General features: G+C 43.8%; 2 protein-coding genes across 2 annotated transcripts in view; one reads left to right on the plus strand and one right to left on the minus strand.

The window, feature by feature from the left end:
• Positions 1-1,080: 1,080 nt before the first annotated feature.
• LOC106807166 (sarcosine dehydrogenase, mitochondrial-like) lies at positions 1,081-17,032 on the minus strand. Its single transcript, XM_014809434.1, has 17 exons — positions 16,527-17,032; positions 14,538-14,700; positions 13,964-14,139; positions 13,458-13,637; positions 13,007-13,130; positions 12,507-12,712; positions 11,991-12,120; positions 11,511-11,688; positions 7,841-7,862; positions 7,081-7,219; positions 6,666-6,776; positions 5,828-5,975; positions 3,851-3,981; positions 3,522-3,647; positions 2,715-2,883; positions 1,934-2,089; positions 1,081-1,526 (listed from the first exon to the last, which is right to left on the minus strand). The coding sequence occupies exons 1-17, from the start codon at positions 16,632-16,634 to the stop codon at positions 1,400-1,402; spliced, it is 2,394 nt and encodes a 797-aa protein (XP_014664920.1). The 5' UTR covers positions 16,635-17,032; the 3' UTR covers positions 1,081-1,399.
• Positions 17,033-21,133: 4,101 nt separating this feature from the next.
• The window catches only part of LOC106807181 (hydroxysteroid dehydrogenase-like protein 2), a 10,076-nt gene continuing 9,225 nt past the window's right edge, over positions 21,134-21,984 (plus strand). The window contains exon 1 of the mRNA XM_014809455.1: positions 21,134-21,219. The gene's annotated coding sequence lies outside the window, so the exon portion shown is untranslated. The remainder of the gene's footprint in view (positions 21,220-21,984) is intronic.

Genomic DNA, 21,984 nt, shown 5'->3' on the forward strand with positions numbered 1-21,984 from the left:
GGTCATCCATTACAACGCTCCGCACAGATTCCCAAATCCACGTCACGATTAGGCCAAGCCCTCTTTCAAATCGTTGATTGTACTGGATTTTCTATTGCTTTAAAAGTTACAAAAACAATTTTTTTTGATAAAACACCTAAAGGTAAGTATATTATGGTAAAAACTTATTGTTTATTGTTTTTTACTGGAAAAAATATAGTTGGATTCACATAAGAAATATATGACCGGACGCGTAGCCTGGGAGCTGGGCGTCCGGTAACCGGACGCGTAGCCACGGCCTATAATATAATATAATATAATATACTCTATAACAAATTATTGAAATATAAGATAACCATGCATTTATAATAGAAATAAAAAACCTCATTTTATTCATAATTTTAATATGTATACATACATATTATACATAAGTATGTATATTATAACAAACCTATACATGGTAGGTATTCCTTTCCTAATTTAAGAAGGCACTTTTACGTGTATTAAAAACTTATCATATAACTTAATCATATATGATCGTTATTACGTCTATAGTAGAAATATATGTTCAGTATCACTCACCCACAAATTGTGATGTAAAGCGACAGGCAGTGATTATATTTACCATCTACGTGTTATATTATTACAATTAATGAAACCACCACATTGATATGTTCGCTTAATCAACCAACCACCAGTAATTATGATTGCAACCCTTCCCCTCGTCCCCATCTCTCTTACACATTTTGCCTCCTTTTCATTTCTCTTTCTAACTTGATTCAGTCTCCTTCCCTACCCTTTCTCTTTATCTCATTCTCCCAGTCTCCCACTTTTACTGCTACCTCCTCCCACTCCCTCTCCTCTCTCATCTCACATCTCTCGTTTCTCGTCCCTCCTCTCTCTCCCTTCTCCCTCCTTTCTCCTAACTCGTTCTCTCTGTGTGTCTTGCTCTCTCCTTTCTCCTCTCTTTCTTTCTCTCCTATTCTCTCTTTTTCTTACTGTCTCTCTCTTCCTTTATCTCTTTCCCTTCTCTCCCTCTCTTTCTCTCTCTATTTTCCTCTCTTCCTCTCTCTCTCCCTCCTCTCTTCTCTCTCTCTCTATCCTGTCTTCTCTCATATATTGCTCTTTCTCCTTCTTCTGACTCTGTCGCTATTCTGTTATTGTCTCCTTCTCTCCTGCCTTTTCCTATTGTCTCTGTCACTATTGTCGCTATTGTCACTCTCTACTCTGCGTTCTGCTTCCGTTTTGGCCCCACGCAAACAAGAAAAGCATTGTCATCACAGTCATAGAAAGATTGTCTCCTGCAGAGTATCTCTTACGATAGTCTCCAAGACGTGCTGACTCGCATAAGTAAATCACTCGGGGGAATGCTAGCAGCAACATGGCATCGCTCGAACCCATCGACACGATTCTCTGAGCATCAGAGTGGGGCTTTGAGCGCATCGTACATTCCTTTCACTCGCAGGTTACTGGGATCGAATGGCGACTTGCTGTGTAGTGTGGCTTTGTAGCGTGTTCCCATGCTCTCAAGCTCGTACTCACCCGACCTGGTAACACAAGGTGACCATCATGTACACACCACCTACCTACAGCTCAGCACCCACTCCGCTATGATGTGAGGTGTCTGCGTACGTTTACATACGGATGTACAATTACAGACGCCGTCGCATACTGTACTCTTCTTCAAACGTCGCAATGAGAAATGCCATTACACTAGTAGTCCTAAAAAATTGTAATTGTTCTATGACACATCCTTCTCATCTGGTATAAAATCGTCTTTATACCATTTTTTTCCGAGTCAAAATGCTCTACTACCAGACTATAGTAATGTCCACGTTTCTATTAGGAGTTGCGTACTTCTATTATCTTAACTTGTTTTTAATCAACTATTATCGTTTTAACGCTTATCTTAGTTGTTATAATGGTATATGTGTCCATTATGTTTTCAGCTTACTTTAGGAAAGCCGGGGTGACAGTACCGCCTTCTGGATGCTGTACGTAACCATAGGCCATCGACTTGCCGACAAAAAATGCAAACTCTCCTCGTCTGACGTGGCCCACGATATCTCCATTACGCCAAATTGCCTCCAATCCTAACAGAGGTACGTGCCTGAATAGCAGAATAAAGACACAGTATCACAAACGCATTCACGTAAAAACATTTGGGTTGAAACTTCCAACAATAACGGTGCTTCTTTGTATAGCAATGGAACTTACAACGTGGGTTAATTGTGACCCAAGACTGGGTAACTGAACCAGGTTTTCCTCCAAGATTTGTCACCACGTGTCTTCAGCGACTGTCCCAACTCGAAATTGACAACCGCATCATTGCAAGTCCTGTTGGTGCCCTAGCTATCTTCACTACCAGAGTTTTGCGCATAGCCAGTTAATGGTAAATTTGCAGTACTACCCTTTATACAGTCAAACCTGTATATAAGTATACAGTCAACCCTGTATATAAGGATCAATTAGGAGAACCCCCACTCCCCCCAAAAAAGTATGCATAATATAGAAAGGTGTCTATTCTATTGAGGTCGTTTACCTATATAACCGCCACTCAAGAGAAATGCAGAAAGTGTGCGTTATAGTCAGGTGTCTGTTCTACAGATGAGGCCACTAACGCACATTTTGACTGTAAAAAATCCCTCAGCACAGCAGTGCAGACGAGCACAAAGTCATTATGGCAGCAATCAGAAATCTCTGAGATCTCAGGTGCAGCTCGCCACGTTACTCACTCGTCAATCGTGAAGCACGCTATCCTCTTCTTCAGACCTTCTTTCTTCTGCTTCTCGATGGCCTCACGTCCGAGGAAAGGAATATCACTCTTCAGCTTGCAAGTGAAGGCCAATCCCGCTTCCAACGGGGAATCATCCGCTCTGAGGTCTGCGTGCCAATGCCGATAACCTTGGGAAACGCAGCAAAGGTTATGCAAGGTTAGGGAATGGCAGCCATGATTAAATCACTATAGTGTTACAACTGCACTTTTGTTACGATCCCACGAATTTTAAACTTGACAACAGAGAACAATCTAGTGAGTTCTCCACAACACAAATCACAGTTTAGGGGATGCTCAGGGGTAGAAATTAACTTTTAAACACGGGAGTCCAACGGACTGGACTCCCTACCCTCAAAAAGAGGGAGTCCGCAGTTTAAGGTTCAAAATTAAAGATATTAACAATAACGCATGTGCTTATTTTGAAGATTCATGCGGTTGCACGTCTGCCCAATTTTCTTTGGACATTAGCTGAAAAAATACGGTAATTCTGTGAGGCCGTGCTCTGGAATGAACTAGTTAGTATGGCAGAATTTTTAGAGAGTCACACGGACTCCTGCATATAAAATAATGCAAGATGATATCCTGCATGTCAAATCAGAGAGTCCGACAGTAAATCAGGGAGTATTTGACGCCAGACTCCCGTTAATTTCGCACCCTGGATGCTCGAAGGAAAGAAAATCATGATAATCTCTAAGCACATCATTTCACAGCGTTTGAGCTGCTATGAATACATGTCAGAGGCCTTGAACAGCACTCCACTGCTTGCCTTTCTCAATGCTGAGGGAGTCTATTGCCCGATACCCAGCGTTGCACACTCCGTACTTCTTTGCTTGCTCCATCACTGCCTGGTATACGCCCACAGCTCCCTCATTTGGCACATGCAATTCCCAGCCTGTCAAAAGGAAAAACACCGACAGAAACCATCGATTTAGTTGATCCCAACAGAGAATACCTAGAGAGAATCTTAATCGAGAAATGCCCGTGCTGAATTAGAAAACTTTGTATAATCAAGTCGTTGCCACAGAAGTTCAGCAAAAATCTAAATTACCACATATCTACTTCTAATCACTTATATTTGTGTACATATGAACTTACCCATTTCGCCTACAAATGAAACTCTCATAGCACGTAGCTTTATCTTTCCAATGTTTACAAGTTTGTGAGTTGAGAATGGAAAGTTCTCATTGCTTAGGTCTACATCACAAAGTGGCTGAAGAATATCTCGACTAAAAAGACAAAAACAATCTTCACTCAGAAACGAATAACTCCTATTATTATATGACTGTCATTTTTCCCACACGCTGATTGGTCAAAACCCCTCTTATAGGTCTAAATATATTGCGATGTTCCACCGAAACCTACAGAATCCGTGCACGCGAGGTGAATATAACAGTCCAAAACCCCGTCGGGCGCCTCGCAGGTGAATATTATAATCCAGGAACCTGAAGAGCTAGATGAGGGATAGATAGCTTTATCTCCAGGCACGGAAAGATCGAGCTAGCTGAGGGATAGATATATTTATCCCAAGCACGCCCGCGGCAGCAGGGGTACACGTAGCTCCAAGAAACGGTCTTTGCTAGGGTTAGGAGACCTATATCGACCTATATAGACCTATATATTGACCTATATTGACCTATATAGGATACCTATATTGTATATATTGACGTTAGTCACGCAGCCTGGTCGGTTTAGGGTACACGGGAAGAACTAGATAAGGGAAGATGCGACTTTCGATGAGCTTGTAATCAAGAGCGCATTAACCCCAGCTGGTTAATGCGCTCGTGTTGTAATGCATCAGTAGTGTCAGGAGCTAATAATGACAAGTTATTTATTATTTATTATTTATTAGCAAATGTCATTATTAGCTCCTGGTAGTGTGTTATTAGCAGGCAAGCATCCGCCCATTGCATAGGAGCAGCGGCATCAGCGTTACAACAAAACTCTAAAAGTAAAACCAACGGTAACTTTGTGACGAGCAGCCAAGCACTCTACTGCTAATTAGCAGTAATCATTAGCAGGCAGGCATTTGCCCGTTGCCCAGGTAGCAGCGGCATCAACGCAGAGTTAAAAGTAACCCTAAAAGTAAAAGTAAAAGTAAAAGTAAAAACAACGGTGACTTTGTTACTAGCGGCAACGCTCACACGCCTCGAACGCCTCACCACCGCAAACATTTCGAGTGTTTATAGACCATCAATCGACAACGACGCTCGCCAGTTCCGATCTACCTCTCGCTCAGCAACCCGTCTCATGGAGAGCATATATTATAATCTAGAGTATACTCGAATAGTCGGTTTAGTGCGTGTATATGCCACAACATGCACGAACACATGCATTTCATTCGGGGAACGATATATATCAAGAGTACATAATAGAGAGTACTTATTACTTTATTACTTATTACTATTTCGCTTTTATGTACTCTAGATATATATACGTGCACCTGCCCCATAAAGCCGCTCGGCTGGTTCAATGCAAACATGTTATTTATTTATTGTAGTTAAGGCGACGACGCGCCGTAGATAGCAACGTATTTACGGTCACGTTTCGTAACACGGTTATGGTTGTTCCAATACGGACACGTTTCAAACGTGTGCCGCTGCAATAACGTATCTGCAGAATAGACCATGCAGTTATCTATATATAACTTAATTATATATAAGATTGTCGTTGCCTCACTGGAGTGAAAATGGCAGACGACAGTGTAAACAAACCCGGCTTGACAAGATTTGGAACTGTTTCCGATGACCAGCTTAAAACTAAGTATGGATTGGTGCTACACATGGTTAGGTTTATAAAAATGTCATATAATAAAACAGTTATTGACCTATTTTCAGGTGAATACGAGGATTTATTAACCCTCGAAGGTACGTGATATTTCCCTCGGCCTCCGGCCTCGGGAAATATCACCGTCTCGGGTTAATAAATCCTCGTATTCACCTGAAAATAGGTCAATAATTGTATAATATACATTGGAGAATGTGATCTACTGATTTCTCAAAAACTAAGCAATTTTTGCAAAAAAATGTGACCAACACTGGTGCTGCCACCTGTTGAAAAACATCACAAACACACCTACGAAGCCCTTGCACAGAAATCATGCACATGTCCTCGGAATGATTAGTTATTTGGCAGTCAAAGCCTTGGTCCTGAACGACCGTGCTCAAATGTGACCACGTGTGCTGGCCAGCAGCGCCACCAGCCGCAATGTAATAGCCAGCACCTGAAGCAGAAACGCACCGAATGCATTGCTGAACAAGAGCAATCGGAGACAGCAAACGTCCGCCAAAGCGTAACAGTTCCCCCCATCTTGCTGGTACACCCAATATAATTTAATGGAATTTTCAAAAATTTGAAAAAAAAATCATTTTTTGTTGTTTTGTTTTTCATGAATTTTGAATGCGTAAAAAGTCGAAGAAGTCGGTTTTCGGTCGTACAATGCGACCAAAGTCTTCCCCACAAAATTTTTTTTAAATTGAAAAATTAACAAAAATCCTGGATCCAGATCTGGATGCGGATCACCACCAAAATCTAATCGATTGGTTGTTGGCCCAAGACCAACCCGCCCAAAACATTTCATCAAAATCCGTCCGTAACTTTTTGAGATATCCTGTTGACAGACAAACCAACAAACTAACAGGGGAGAAAACATAACCTCCTTGGCAGAGGTAAAAAGGTTAGTGATGGTCAGCTAGTCACATGAATAATACAACAATAATCACGCTTACTATTCTTTCAACCAAATATAAGCAGAAGTGCTAGTGGCACTTATAATAAAGTTAAGGTTTATTGTTACCCGGTAACCACTGTAGTTTAGAATTCCAATTTCTAACACTCTGCTCAACACATGTGACAAGTGTCAACAGCAGCAGCTTCAAGAAAAAATTTAAAAGATATGCATTCATTATGCTACCTTCAAAGCTTGGATCGCAGGCGGAGCCCGACCCTGGTTCTACAACGCTGACTGTTAGATCTCCTTCTACACCACCTGCTTTATTCAGCATGCATGTGTACACTGTTGAACCTATAAAGGCAATGAATTCCATCGTCACAATATACCCCAACAACCATTTAGAATCAAGACCCCACTGTATAGCCATCATGGTTCTATATGGCTCACATCTATCAGTATCAGTACATATTATTTACAATCTTATGGCATATTCATTGCTGTGAGAAGAAATTGGTTATATGTAACATTTACTACATACATTGTATAATATACTAGATATATACTATCAATATACCTACTATATACTATCATAACAATGATTGTGATAATATATGTTACACACATCAGTGCATAAAATTGAAATATTATCAAACACCTGGTGGCTTCCTTATATCGTTGCTGAAGATCCAATCAACTGCTTTCTGTGAATCAGGGCCAGTCAGGTAGAACTTGCCAAAGTATGACATGTCAAACACAGCCCCAGCTGATCTACATGTCATGCACTCTGTCTCAATCTAATAACACCACAACCCAACAAATCATTACTAATGCAATAAAGTTGTTAGCATTTCACTTCTATATTATTTATTTATATTATATTATATTATAGGCCGTGGCTACGCGTCCGGTTACTGGACGCCCAGCTCCCAGGCTACGCGTCCAGTCATATATTTCTTATGTGAATTCAACTATATTTTTCCCAGTAAAAAACAGTAAACAATAAGTTTTTACCATAATATTACTTACATTTAGGTATTTTATAAAAAAATGTGTTTTTGTAACTTTTGAAGCAATAGTAAATCCAGTAAAATCAACGATTTGAAAGAGGGCGCGTGGCCTAACCGTGACGTAGATTTGGAAATCTGTGCTGAGCTTTGTAATTAATGACCAGACGCGTAGCCACTGTGTATATTATATTATATATATATATATATTATATATATTATATAATATATATTCTATTCTATTCTATATTACTTGCTTTACTCTCTTGCTATTTTATTTACTTGTTACTCACAGATCTTTTAACATGGAATGTCTTATTTGAATTGTTTTTTTTACTATAGGTGGCAGCATGTGTGTAAGACACCAAAACGCAGTTATTTGCAATGACGTTCGTATGGTAGGTAACTTACCACATCGTGATGTTTAGGAAAACTGCAAATGTGTACTCAGCATTTAAGAATATCTCTGTAAGGGATATGGTTTTCTCATTCCTGTTGTAATCCATATGAGCCATAGTAGTCATAATCTCGAATCTGCAAATGCACAGTTCTATAACTACTTCTAGTTTTAGCCAAATACAACCTATAACAGCTGATAGGGTCTATGTCCCCCAGGGAAACTGCCGAACGTACCCTGGTACGGCCGGTATAAACGAACATACCGCCTGGTAACGATCCTACTGATATGTTAGGGTTAGGGTTTAGGTTATGTTTAGGGAGGTTAAGAGTTAGGGTTAGGGTTAGGATAGGCAATAGGCGACTCCTTAGACTCGTTATGGAGTGAGGCGAGGTATAGCGGTCCGCATATTAAATAGTAGTATTTAGTACAGGTAACGTATCCGATATATCCAGACCCAGTACCCCAGGTACTTCCGGCAGACCCTGAGGGGGACAATAGACCTCTATTCAGCCCAATATAACATGGTATTGATTTACTAGAGGAAATTACAATTTTAACAGCCCATCGAACATCAAAGTTAAATACACATCTGTGTATATTTAACTCTTTGATTATGTAATACTTAACACAGAGCTGGCGCCGTTAGGAACCATTGAACTAGGCCAGGTCTTCTCCCAAACCATCGCCGCTCTGAACACGCCCACCCAGCTGGTCCAACAAATACCTGAGAAAGGTAGGCAGAAACTTTTATAACCAACAAGCATCATTCAATACATGATCAGTCATATAATTCTAATGAAGGCAAGCCATGAATCATTGGACGCACACCTAAAGCCAACCACGCACCCTGTAGAGTCAATCAACCACCATCCACGGCTGGTCCACATCCCAGTTACACAGAACCCACTATATCCTACAATACTTAATACGCCACTCAGCAGGTGGCACCTGCTGCCGACAACTCCACCCACTACTCCCACAAACCCACCTATCACACCGCTTCTCACCTCCAGTACACAGAACCCACTCTACCTACCCAACTTAATACCTCACGTCCACCACCAGTCAGGTGGACACCCTGCTGCCAGCACATATTCCCCGCGGCCCCATCACCCAGGTAGTCCAACCTACCCTCTCCACAACCCACCATCCAGTCATAACGCAACTGCCACAACCCATGCACTCTACAACCCACCCGACAAATCCCATTGCACGGGCTCACCACCTACCACTTACCGCCCAGTCCTAATCACCTATCCACCTGCCCCCACGCACCACCCACAACCCATAGCACCTACCCAATCTCACACCCACCACACCCATGCACCTACCACCCCCACACCCACAAATCCATTCACCTATCAACCATACCAACCCACTACCTCACGCCTAAAGCCAACCATTACTCACACCCTACACCACGGCCTACCACTCCTACACCCATCACCCGCACCCACAAAACCCATACACCTAAGCACCCACACTACAGCCGCCTCACAACCCCCACCACACGCCCGGCCCACCACAATTAATCGCGAGATGGCTACTACCACCACATACCACCTACTCATCAAATACCACCCACAACCGCAACCCGCACTAACCACCTAATACCCCATCTACCACGCGCACTAACCCCACCATCTACACCCACTACCTATCCACCCACTACCACCACACCCACCCACACCCACCACCCACCACCACACACAACGCCATACCACGCTATCACCAACTATACCCACTTCACAACGCCACCGCCAACCAAATGCAGTGCTACTACGAACGCACCACCTAACATCACAATTACCCACCTCCCACAACCACAACTCACCTATACGCCACCAAAATACCCATCCATCTACCAACCCTAAACCCTTTCACTTTTCAAACACGCCATCCACCAACCCCACCACCCAGCTACAACTCATACACTGCTAACCACCGGCCATACTATAAATCCACGCAACACCCACTATCCACTTATTCTATTATCTACCTGATGGATAACATGCCAACGCTCATGTTCTGAGTTCTAACATGTCTCAAAGGGAAACACCTAATGGAATCAGTCTTTCGTACTGACTCATGACTTCTCTCCCGCACCAGCGCTGGTTGCCTGTCCAGGGACCCGGAAATCTTCCCGTATATAAGATATTCATAACATAAAGACCAGCAACGTTGTCAATATATTCATACACACATAAATCTCTCCTCAAATCCAATCCAGTTATCTTCCAACGCGTGCTTCATGACGGTCGTAACACAACAGAACCACAGCGCCCCCTTATAATCACACCTGATGTCAATTAGTTCTACAGTGTCATCAGCATATCAGCACTCCTACATTACCCCTTGATGTCATAGCTGTCACAGCCCAGCACAGCACCTCCTAATATTCACACGCTGATGTATAGTGTCACAGGCAGCACAGCACCGTCCTACATTCACACACTGATGTCATATCAGTTCACAGCATCGCAGCACCTCGCATATCCATTTGCCACAACCTGATGTCATATATCACCAGCATCCCACAGCACCGTCCTACATTCACTACCTGATTCATAGTGTCACAGCAGGCACAGCACCTCCCTAATTCTACACCTGAATGTCATAGTGTCACAGCATTCGCAAAGCACCTCCTACCATTCACAGACCTGATTTATACTATCACAGCATCGCACGCACCGGTCCTACATTCACACCTGATGTCATAGTGTCACAGCAGCACAGCACCTCCTACATTCACACCTGATGTCATAGTGTCACAGCATCACAGCACCTCCTACATTCACACCTGATGTCATAGTATCACAGCATCGCAGCACCTCCTATATTCACACCTGATGTCATAGTGTCCAAGAAACCAGCAGCATCAGCACCGTCCTACATTCACACCTGAGTCATAGTGTCACAGCATTCGCAGCATCCATAACATTTCTACAACCTGATGTCATACGTGTCAACAGCAGCACAGCACCTCTAACCATTCACGAACTCATGTCATAGTTTCACAGCAGCACTATGCACCTCCTATATCACGACCTGAATGTCATAGTGTCACATCAGCACAGAACCTCCTATATTCAACACCTGATTCCATATAAATCAGCGAGAGCGCAGCACTCATCCTACCATCACACCTGATTCATAGTGTCAACATCATCACTAGCACCTCTCTACATTCACACCTGATGTCCATAGTGTCACCAGCAGCACACACCTCGCTACAATTCACACACGCTGATGCATAGTGTCATCGCAAGCCAGCAACCTCCTACATTCAACTGATCATAGTGTCATAGCAATCACAGCACTCTTCCTATATTCACACCTGAATTCTAATAGTGTCACAGCAGCACAGCACCTCCTCTCTACATTTCTACACCTGATTCATAGTGTCCACAGCATGCCACAGCCACCTCCTATATTTCACACCATGATGTCATAAAGTGTCATATGCATTCACAGCACCTCCTACATTCACACCTGATGTCATAGTATCACAGCATCGCAGCACCTCCTATATTCACACCTGATGTCATAGTGTCACAGCAGCACAGCACCTACATTTCACACCTGATGTCATAGTGTAGCATCCCTACAGTAGCCCGTCACACGTACCCGTTGTCAGTGCATAAGTGCATAAGAACACCACAGCGTATGCACTATGCGCACCTTATGTCGTAGCCGAATAGATCGAGATCTGGACGGCCATTAACGATCCACTTGGCAAGCTCGCGTCCGCACCCTGGCCCCATCATCATGCCGCTGCTGTTGAAACCACAGCCTAGGAAGAAGCCACGAACCTCTGGCGACTCTCCCATCAGCGGCTTGTGGTCGGCCGTGAACGATTCTGCAAATAACATCAGATAACATCACAGATGCACACACATGCTACGAATCAGGTATCATCCTCAATAAGTAGTACACGCGTGGAAAGTTTCACATTCCTATACGAATGCACATCGCGTGCTTATCCGCCTAATTATCACTAGGTGAACTTTTCAGGAAAACATTCATGGAGGTGAAGTAATGAGGACGTTTTTAGTTTTTAGTTGGCACTGAGGTCACAATCTGGTTAGACAGGGAAGCACTACTTTGCAGCTTTGCCTCGAACAGCTTATCTAGAAATTTAATCATCATGTTGACAAGAACCTGGGCCGCACACCGTCGACTTGACACCCGTCTCGCCTATGGCAGGCACACGGTTAACAGCGCCCTCTATATGCACGGAGAAAACGTCCCAGTCCAGGTCATACAGAGAGAAGGCAAAGTCGTCTTTTACCTGGATGTACGAAAATCAACGTGTGTATGTGCTATTCCCTCCAACTCCAGCACCTACTCCCTTCCTCCCCTCCCCTAACCTTTCTACTACCCCCTCTATTGTGAGCCAACAACACATCATGTTAGATCAGAACACATTAGGTAACTTGACCCCATAGTCCAGTGGTGTCGCTATGGATATGCCAGAAACAGTTAGTGGGGAGAGAAATTTCGGTGTGGAGCATAATCCCACACGATGGGCTAACAACTTCATCCATAAAACAGGGAGTAGCATTGCCAGACAAAAACTCGTCACGGAAACTGAACCAATGCAGCTGCGGCAGCCCTGCGCTCCAGGAATGAAGCCAACAGCCAACAGAAATCCCACGTGGCAGTGCCGTAGCATACCTCGTCACAGAAGATGGGATGCGGTTCATATCCGCCGACAGATAGTGCATCACCCTGCAGCTTCAAGTAGACAGACGCATCATGATCACGCACGTTCGGCATGTTCTGTATGCCCTCAATTCGCTCCGTGACAACATACGCATGGTGCATGGCGATCAGGGGCACCTTCACGCCTGCCATCGCTCCCAGCTTTGGTGCCCACGCACCTGTGAACGCATACATAAAATCTACATCACACATTTCTAGCAACGATCACTAGCAAATGACGACGAGCAGTGCTGTTAATTGCTGCTGCTGCTGTTGCTGTTATTTTTTATGTTTTTTTTGTTGCTTTTGTTGTGGTGCATCTGCTACCTAAACATGATGAACATTATCGTCCCTGCCCCTCATTCCAAATAATAATACTAGAGGCAGAGCAGGTTAGATACGTCCCCCGATTGCTGATATATGAACCACAACTAATGCTAATTATAAGAAATACCCATAATGCTAGTGCCTACCTGCGCAGTTGACGACACAATTTGTCTTGATGAAGCCGTTTGACGTCTGCACACCTGTCACGCGGCGCACGCCGAAGTCATCGTCTTTCGTGCTGATACCTGTCACCTGAGCCTTTGTTATTACCTGCAACGGAGCGAAATTAGCTGTCACAATCATCGCACCCTTAGTCAATGCTCTTATCAGCAGGGGCATTCTACAAGCAGCATCACGCACACACGAGGACTGTGCGAATGTGAGAGAGAGAATAATTGCTCAATATAATGAATAATACTGTACTGAAAGGCAATCGTAATTGGGCCAATTATTACGCTTGGCAATAGTGTGCATTCCGTTCTAATGACAAATGATTTTGCGAGTTGATCTAACTGTAGGTAAAACAAGATGATCTGTGTGGAGTAATAGCACTATGCTATTCATTATACATCAGTTTTTAGTAAGGTCATTGCCCACCTGAGCTCCAGCTTTAGTTGCTGCCCTAGAGAGGGCAGTGCATATGCCCGCGGGATCAATCGTGCCATCAGCTGGACTGTACAGCGTGCCGTACACATCTTCCACGTTCATCAATGGATAGAGCTTCTTTGTCTCCTCTGGGGATAGCACATGTGACGTGATACCGTACACACGGCCAACCTGCACGACACGAGCAAAATACACACACATGCCTCACTGTGGATGACAATGTCAGAAACCACTAGAGTTTTAATGTGTATATATACATATATTTTGATGACAACGCAAATAAGCGATTCACGTGGAAGAACATTACAGATGTTGTTATGAGAGTCTATATCATTATTTTTGCAATGACTTTTCATTTTTGGCTTTGTGAAAATGTGCAAATGTGCAAAGTGCAAAGTGCAAATGTGAATTTAAATTTGCTTGATCGACAGGGCATATACACAATTAACTCGCATGAATGTGAAGTCATCTGCAGAAAAATTGAGGCGACCGTGTACCGTGGACAATCGTTTGTACTCGTTCAGCCTCTCCTTGTTGTTTGCGATGAAGAGGCCACCATTTTGAATCCAGCCTGTACTTATATCTGTCTCAGCCTCGAGGTCTGACATCAGCTTAACAGCATACTTGAGCATTTCCACCTCTGTGTCAGTCGGTCTCAAGTTCCAAACCAGACCTGATCGCAACAACGAAATTGCCTGTTCATGAGCTAGGTATTTGTTTCCTACATTCGCTGAAAATGTGTATAGCATTATGCAAAACCTCGGACCACACAATTATTGCATTTGGCCCCTTGAAAGAGTGCACGTTTGCTACAACTGGCAGGTTAGGCAGGTTATAGTCTCAGTAACCTGCCAGTTGTAGTAAACGTGCACTCTGAAGAAGTTGTTATCAGTTAGTTCAGTTCTATAGAAGTTGTCTGAGAGATAAAGTGACGTGGTTGGTTTTAAAATGTATAATGTTGCCTTATATATTGCCCCTTAATTGTATTAATTAAGTTACATGCACATCTATACTAATCCATCACACTACAACTATGGCATCATGCAGCGCTTTGTATATATGCCTTCTCACCAGCAGTGTGCCAGGTTGTTCCAGCTGTCAGTTGATCCTTCTCCAGGAGAACCGCATTTGTGATTCCGAGCTTTGTGAGATGGTAGAGTGTATTGCAGCCGAGCGAGCCACCTCCGATGATGACGACGTCCGCAGCACTAGGCACCGTGCTCGGTTCACCTGCCTGAGAAACGCACAGACAATGTTTAGTTATGACTCGAATAATGCAATCTCTCTCTCTCTCCCCTCCCTCTCTATCAGGAGTAGATAATAGGGAAGGAGAAATAAACAACCTTCAATAAACAAGAGAAATTCGTCATTTACTAGCTTTATAATCAGTGTTGTAGGTCTCGAGGCCGGTCTTGGCCTCAAAACCGTTTTTCTTGGTCTCGGTGTCGGTCTTGGCCTCGGAGTGCAATGACTCGGACTCGGACTCAGACTCGAACCCTCCGGACTCAAGGACTCGGGTCGAGGCCACTACATACATAGTACACAACTGTACATATTGTAACACGCAGTTTACAAGAATTTAAAACTAAAACTCCTAGGTTTTCTAGATACACGGCCTAATCTTGTAACGTTTTCAATGGCTCGATTAAGATTCTTGTCCCTTTGGTTTGAATCTGCTGTTACTTCGTCCCTTTGCGCTTTTTCTACCACTTCTTTCTCTTCTTCTACCACTTCGAAGGTACTATCACTCTCATTTGGTTCAACAAGCCGTGTCATTCTCGTAAAACGCAAATGGATCCGTTACTTTGACACGTTTCGTATGACTCGTGTCTCTGTGTTTTCGGCTGACTATACACTTTCGAATGTCTACGATGCACTGTTGCGATTTTTTCCCTTTTTTCCCGATTTTTCCCCTTTTTTTAATCAAAACTGGACTCGGACTCGGACTCGGACTCGGACTCGGGAGGTGTGGACTCGGACTCGGACTCGGACTCGGGTGGCGCGGACTCGGACTCGGACTCGGACTCGGACTCGGACTCGGGGGGTGCGGACTCGGACTCGGACTCGGACTCGGACTCGGACTCGGGGGGTGCGGACTCGACTACAACACTGCTTATAATACCTACGACTTACTACGCGTAACTCATCCAACTTGAGCTCAAATCGTACACAGTACATTCGCCTAGCATCGTGCGAAATCGTTTCCTCGTATACACCAGCAATCCGGAGATACAGGCTAAAACGTACGGCACGATTATCCATTTTTTTTGGCCATCAATCCGAACGTATTCCCCGCCGAACTTGCAAACAAAAGGCAGCTACTAACGCACTGTGGCTCACTCGGCAAGGCGGTGTGGCTCGCTGGGAGATTGGACATCGACGCAACACTCGGCGAGATAACCTTTGACCCGACATACAGCTACATACCGGCATACCAGCATACAGCTGGCCCCCCACGCACGCACGCCCGCCGCAATCTCCCTGCAAGCCACACGCCTTGCCGAGTGAGCCACAGTGCGTTAGTAGCTGCCTTTTGTTTGCAAGTTCGGCGGGGAATACGTTCGGATTTATGGCCAAAGAATGGATAATCGTGTCGTACGTTTTAGTCTGTATCTCCGGATTGCTGGTGTATACGAGGAAACGATTTCGCACGATGCTAGGATAATGTACTGTGTACGATTTGAGTTGGATGAGTTACGCGTAGTAAATCGTAGGTATTATAAAGCTAGTAAATGACGAATTTCCCTTGTTTATTGAAGTCACACTCCTTCCCTATTATCTACTCATGTTTCTATCTATCTATCCATCCATCCATCCATCCATCCATCCATCCATCCATCCATCCATCCATCCATCCATTTATCCAAGTAGCTCTATATATCTATCTCGCTCTGTCTCTCTCTCTCTCTCTCTCTCTCTCTCTCTCTCTCTCTGTATAACTGACACACTGGATGTTCTCTACTACACCTTGACTAACCTTCACGATTATATTTTGCACCAGTTATACCGTTTGCTCATTGTTAGTTTGTGTATGTGTAAGGAGCTTGGTAGGGATCTTACCTGTCCATCCTGTAGTGTTTTGTATGGGACGCCACTACTAGAGGCCTGGCTGTATGACCGCCGCATCAGACGCCGTACCACATGTCCACCACACTGCCTCATCAGCATCTTACTAAGTCAGTGGTAGACTTGGTTATATATTAACCAATGCTATCGTTAACGAGCTATACGAGGAAAACAATATAGTTAGATACATATGAGAGCACACTAATCTTTGCCCTACAAAGTCATACACCACTTTCTCATTGCCTACGTGCTAGAGCGATACACGGCTGCTGATCTCACTTCAATACAACACGTAGGCCTACTTCTTTCTTCATAAATGACCTTAATTTACAGGCGGTTATAGACATAGCATTTTCACTTTGTTATTCTATGCTAGAGAGATGAACCTATGTGTGCCAGCTGTAGACATGCGTTCATGAATGCTATCACTGATCAAATATTACTAGATCAAACCAGTCTTGTCCGGTCACATTGCACCGGTTACAAAGATTTTTTGCTTAATTGCTTGCCATAACCTCACTGGCCCAGTACAAATGTTATCAGTCCTCGCCAAAAGCGTCAACCGGTGATTTTGCACGAGTCCGACAAGAAATCAAGAAATTTGGCTTTACCAGACCGTGTGTCCGGTAACATTATATCAACTAATTACGCAGAGACTACGGGTACGGCAGCACCACCCACTATGCCTAACCCTAACACTAACTCTAAACCAAAGATCGTGTAGTGCGGGGGATCTTTGCTCTAAACCGACTCGGCTATCTTATATACGCGTGTACCAAATTAATCTATGGTGTGGGAAAGCGATAGGAAGAGATTGGCTGTTATATGATAAAAGATAAGAAAATGATGACATGCAATGTGTGTGTGAACTATCATGGGAAGTTTGTAGGTTCAAGCTTTAATAGAGGACAGAATTATTTCATTAAAGAATGCAATAACTTTAAGAAGTCAAGTATTACTGACCATGAGCAGAGTAAATATCATGTGAAAGCTATGGAATTAAGGAAGGCAGCTACAAGCAGCCAACATGATATTGCTATGTCAAGGGCTGACCGAGCTTTGCAAACAATCAAGGAAGCTGACCGGCAGAAACTTGGTTATTTATTCAGAAATGCTCATGCCACTGCTAAACGAAGCAGACCGTTGACTGATTATACCTGGATCACACAACTGGACAAGGCCAAAGGCCTAGAAATAGGTGAAACCTACATTAATGACAAAGCTGGCCTTAAGTTTATCAAATGCATTGCTGATTGTACGCGTCACGAAATGGATGAAAAAATAAACGATGCTAGCTTTTTCAGCTTTATCATGGACGGGTCAACAGGCATAGCTGGTGATGAGCAGGAAAGCATATATGTTAGATATGTCCACAAAGGAAAAGCAACACAGATGTGAATGTGTTTTAATGTTTCAATATTTTTTTGGTCCAGTAACATATCATTCGGTCTGGTAAAAATCTATTTTTTACTGGACCGAATGTCCAGTAAAAGATTTTGTCTTTTGGCGAGGACTGTATTATACTGACTGAATTTCTTTCCCTTTCCTCACATTTTGAAATACATAAGTCCGGACCTATTTGCATGGCCCTGCAAATGAAGGAGGGGCAAGCATGCTTTGAAGTAGCTCTAGAACTATAGCCCTCCGCTCCACCTCAATCCTCCTGCGGCGGAGCGGAGGGCTATAGTTTTTTTGTTGGGATATTGTTTTCCTTTGATGAGCTTCAGGTCCTTTGCCACCCCCGTTCTTCATCTGTCAAATCATGTATTGTGACCTGTCATTCTCATATCTTCCGTTGTACACTGTATGTATGTATGTCGTATGCACAAAATAATACACATCTTTGAATCTTGAATCTTGAATCAATAGTTCTAGAGCTAGCTTTGAAGGAGGCCAATTAGAATAAGTTGAAACAAACCAAGTTGGCCGGCCCGCTTTCAACGTGTGTGTACGCAAGCAATGTGGTGCCAGGCGCGCGCAAATATATACGTATGCACATAATCTTATTTAGGTGACATAAAAATACAGTTGAATGACGTAACAAGCTAAACTGCGCATGCACAGTCAATACGTGCCAACCTGGCACGCTTCAGACATTTGTGTTCGCTACAATTTGACGAGCGCTAAGCGTGCGCCAGACCCTGATGAGTGATGTGGGATCAAATTTTGCAGTCTGTATGGGGTATAGACTGGTACTCGCTCCTACCTCTCGGCTTATCTGGTTACTCGATGGGGGGTAACCATCTCATCGAGTAATCGAGGTGGGAGCGAGTATACCAGTATGGGGTATAATAAGGCAGAGTTGCCAACATGGGTCACTGTCGCTGAGAGGGTCTATGTCCCTCAGGGTAGTGCCAGAACGTACCCTGGGTACGGTCCGGTATACCGGAACGTACCCTAGCTGGTACTATCTATAATATGCCGGCAGCAGACCGTACCTCGCCTACTCCAATAACGAGTCTAGGGAGTCGCCTACGCCTACTCCCTAACCCTAACCATATCAGATAGTTACCTCAGGTACATATATGTCACCTACGCCTACGCCTACTCCCTAACCCTAACCATATCAGATAGTTACCAGGGTACGTTCCGGTATACCGGACCGTACCCACTACACAGGGTACGTTCCGGCAGTACCCTGGGGACATAGACCCTATGAGTATGAGTATGAGCACAGGCACTTGAAGCGTTTCAATAAAATATATACGCAGGGGTCGTGTGCTGTGCACGGCGACAGTTAAATATATATAGTTATAATAATAGCTATATATTTAACTGTCGCCGTGCACAGCACACGAAGCCTGCGTATATATTTTATTGAAACGCTTCAAAGTTCAAGTGCCTGTGAGTATCGCTGCATGAGAGGGTCTATGTCTCCCAGGGTACTGCCGGAACGTACCCTGGCAGGGTTCTCCCTACGTTGCGCAAACGAGGCGCGCGCGCCCCGTTTGGGAAAACTCCCCCCCTGTTTGAATCGTTGCGCCCCGTTTGAATTACCTCCGCCCCGTTTAAATTCCACCACAATAAAAGTTTGCCAGCGCGGGAATCGACCGTCAAGAATTGCCGTTCGACCAGGACACCCGACGCGTGTATTTTTACTGTCCCACGCATGCACTGCAGACAGTACACAAGTTAACCTGTCAATGCACAGTTAACCTGTAACTAACTAACCGTACACCGACTCGGCTATCTTATATATACAAGAACCCCAAATACCGTCTATGGTGTGGTGGCGATTTTACGCATTAATTAGTCGTACGGTAAAAATACACGCCCCCCGGACCCCCTAGTTTCCCCCCTCCCCCCCTCCCCCCTAGTTCCCCCCCCCTCCCCCTCCCCCTACCCCTCCCCTCCCCCTGTTTGAGTTTCATCCTGGAGAGAACCCTGCCTGGTACTATCTAATATGCCGGACCGTACCTCGCCTACTCCACTAACGCGTCTAGGGAGTCGCCTACGCTTAACCATATAAAATAGTGCCCAGGGTACGTTCCGGTATACCGGACCGTACCCAGGGTACGTTCCGGCAGTACCCTGGGGGACATAGACCCTATGAGCTCCACTAACGAGTCTAGGGAGTCGCCTACGCCTACTCCCTAACCCTAACCCTAACCATAAACCTAACCCTAACCCTAACCATATAAAATAGTGACCAGGGTACGTTCCGGTATACCGGACCGTACCCAGGGTACGTTCCGGCAGTACCCTGGGGGACATAGACCCTATGAGCGTGAGTATATGAGCGTCACTGTCGGAATAGTCGGACACAATAGTTACACATCTGTCACAAACAAATGTTAGACAAACACATCTTAGAAAAACTCTTTTACTAAATACTGCAATTGAAGCTTGGAACTCTCTACCACAGCAAGTTAGGACAAATTCTGTTTATTCTAGTATAGTGTTCAGAAATGTCTGATGGAAAAGGTAGACTCATTAGAGGCAGAGGAGTATGATTTTCACTAAAAGAATTCGGTTGAAATTAGGCATAAGAAATGTTTGTATCGTCTTATGAAAATGTACCATTGTATGACCGTATTCTGTATATTTCAATAGTTAGTTCTGATACTAGTAGTAGTAGTACTAGTAGTAGTGCAATTGTTAGATTTCAAGGCATAGCAAAACAAGGACCACAATGTAAATAAGTGTGCTAGTCATGCTTTTTGTGTATATATATATCCTTGGTAATTATCCAATTTTATGAATTCAAATTTTTATTGTAAAAGTATGCAATGTATTGTATCAGGAGTTAATAAAAGACAAAGAGAAGATTGACAAGAAATTTTGAAGAATAAAAGACAAAGAGAAGAGACAAAGAGAAGATTTGTCTTTTATTAACTCCTGATTGTATGTATATGATGGATAATTGCCTAAAATCAAAATATAAAAAAATATAAAAAATAAAAAAAAATCTGTCACAAACTTACGTTTGTACCGCTACCTTTCTATAAATAATCCATAACTAAAAGTAATAAGTAATACCACATGACAATGTCTGTTTTACGTACAATGTTGCGAGAGAGTCACGGCTGAACGGCTGCACCACTTTGACAGCAAATACGTGCTCTGACAATAGTGCGCGCTTGTGGCGTCAGGTAGCGCTGTTAGCATATTTATGAGTACAGTAACTGCAGTAACTAGCTCCTCGCCACTAAAGAAGGTGTTCGTGCGAAATTCTTCAGGAAAAATTGTAGGTTATCGATATTATTGAACGTCATTAGTTATATTGTTGTGGATCTTGAGCGATGTAGTTCAAGCAGTTAAGGTTACGTAATACTAGTTACAGAGTCATTGAGCTGATATAGAAAAGAGAGAATGTCATTCACCAATCTGTGTGCACCACAGGCACTTGAAGCATATCAACAGTAAACATACGACCCGCCATCGCGCGTACACTGACACATATACATATGTACATATACATATATACATATGTATATATATATATGTATATGTGTCAGTGTACGCGCGATGGCGGGTCGTACGTTTACTGTTGATATGCTTCAAGTGCCTGTGGTGTGCACTGCGCACCAAGCACTCTGAGTCACTGTGTCACTGCCACCACGGCACAGGCACTTGCCTTGGAACGTCTCAATAAAAAAAGGTAAATAAACACGAAATGCATTTACTACCAAAGTCTTAATGTTTCTCTACTCTATTTCGCATATTATTGCCGATAATCACCAGTAAATGCCAGTCAAATGCTCATCTGCAACACACAAGTAGGCCTACACCGCACGCACGCACGCCCTTATGGCCTTAAGGCCAAGCCACACTGCAGCGACAACGACCGACCGTAACGACAAACGACAACAGTCGTGGCGACTGGCGCAGCCACACTGCAGCGACAACGACCGACCGTAACGACAAACGACTTTTCAGAAAATTAGAAACTATTGTTTCCTATGAGCCATTGCACACTGACGCGACGACGACCGGCGACAACCTCGACGAC

Source organism: Priapulus caudatus, unplaced genomic scaffold (genome assembly GCF_000485595.1).
Source record: "Priapulus caudatus unplaced genomic scaffold, Priapulus_caudatus-5.0.1 Scaffold198, whole genome shotgun sequence".
In the NCBI taxonomy this organism is placed as follows: domain Eukaryota; kingdom Metazoa; phylum Priapulida; class Priapulimorpha; order Priapulimorphida; family Priapulidae; genus Priapulus; species Priapulus caudatus.

What these genes read in the sequence shown, in the direction of transcription:
- LOC106807166 (XM_014809434.1), bottom strand. Translation starts at nt 16,634, where the DNA reads ATGCTGATGAGGCAGTGTGGTGGACATGTGGTACGGCGTCTGATGCGG. An exon ending in TCTGTGCAAGGGCTTCGTAG is followed by an intron (nt 3,982 to 5,827) that starts GTGTGTTTGTGA and finishes TTGTCTTTTTAG; the next exon opens with TCGAGATATTCTTCAGCCAC. An exon ending in GTCACCCCGGCTTTCCTAAA is followed by an intron (nt 1,527 to 1,933) that starts GTAAGCTGAAAA and finishes TTGTGTTACCAG; the next exon opens with GTCGGGTGAGTACGAGCTTG.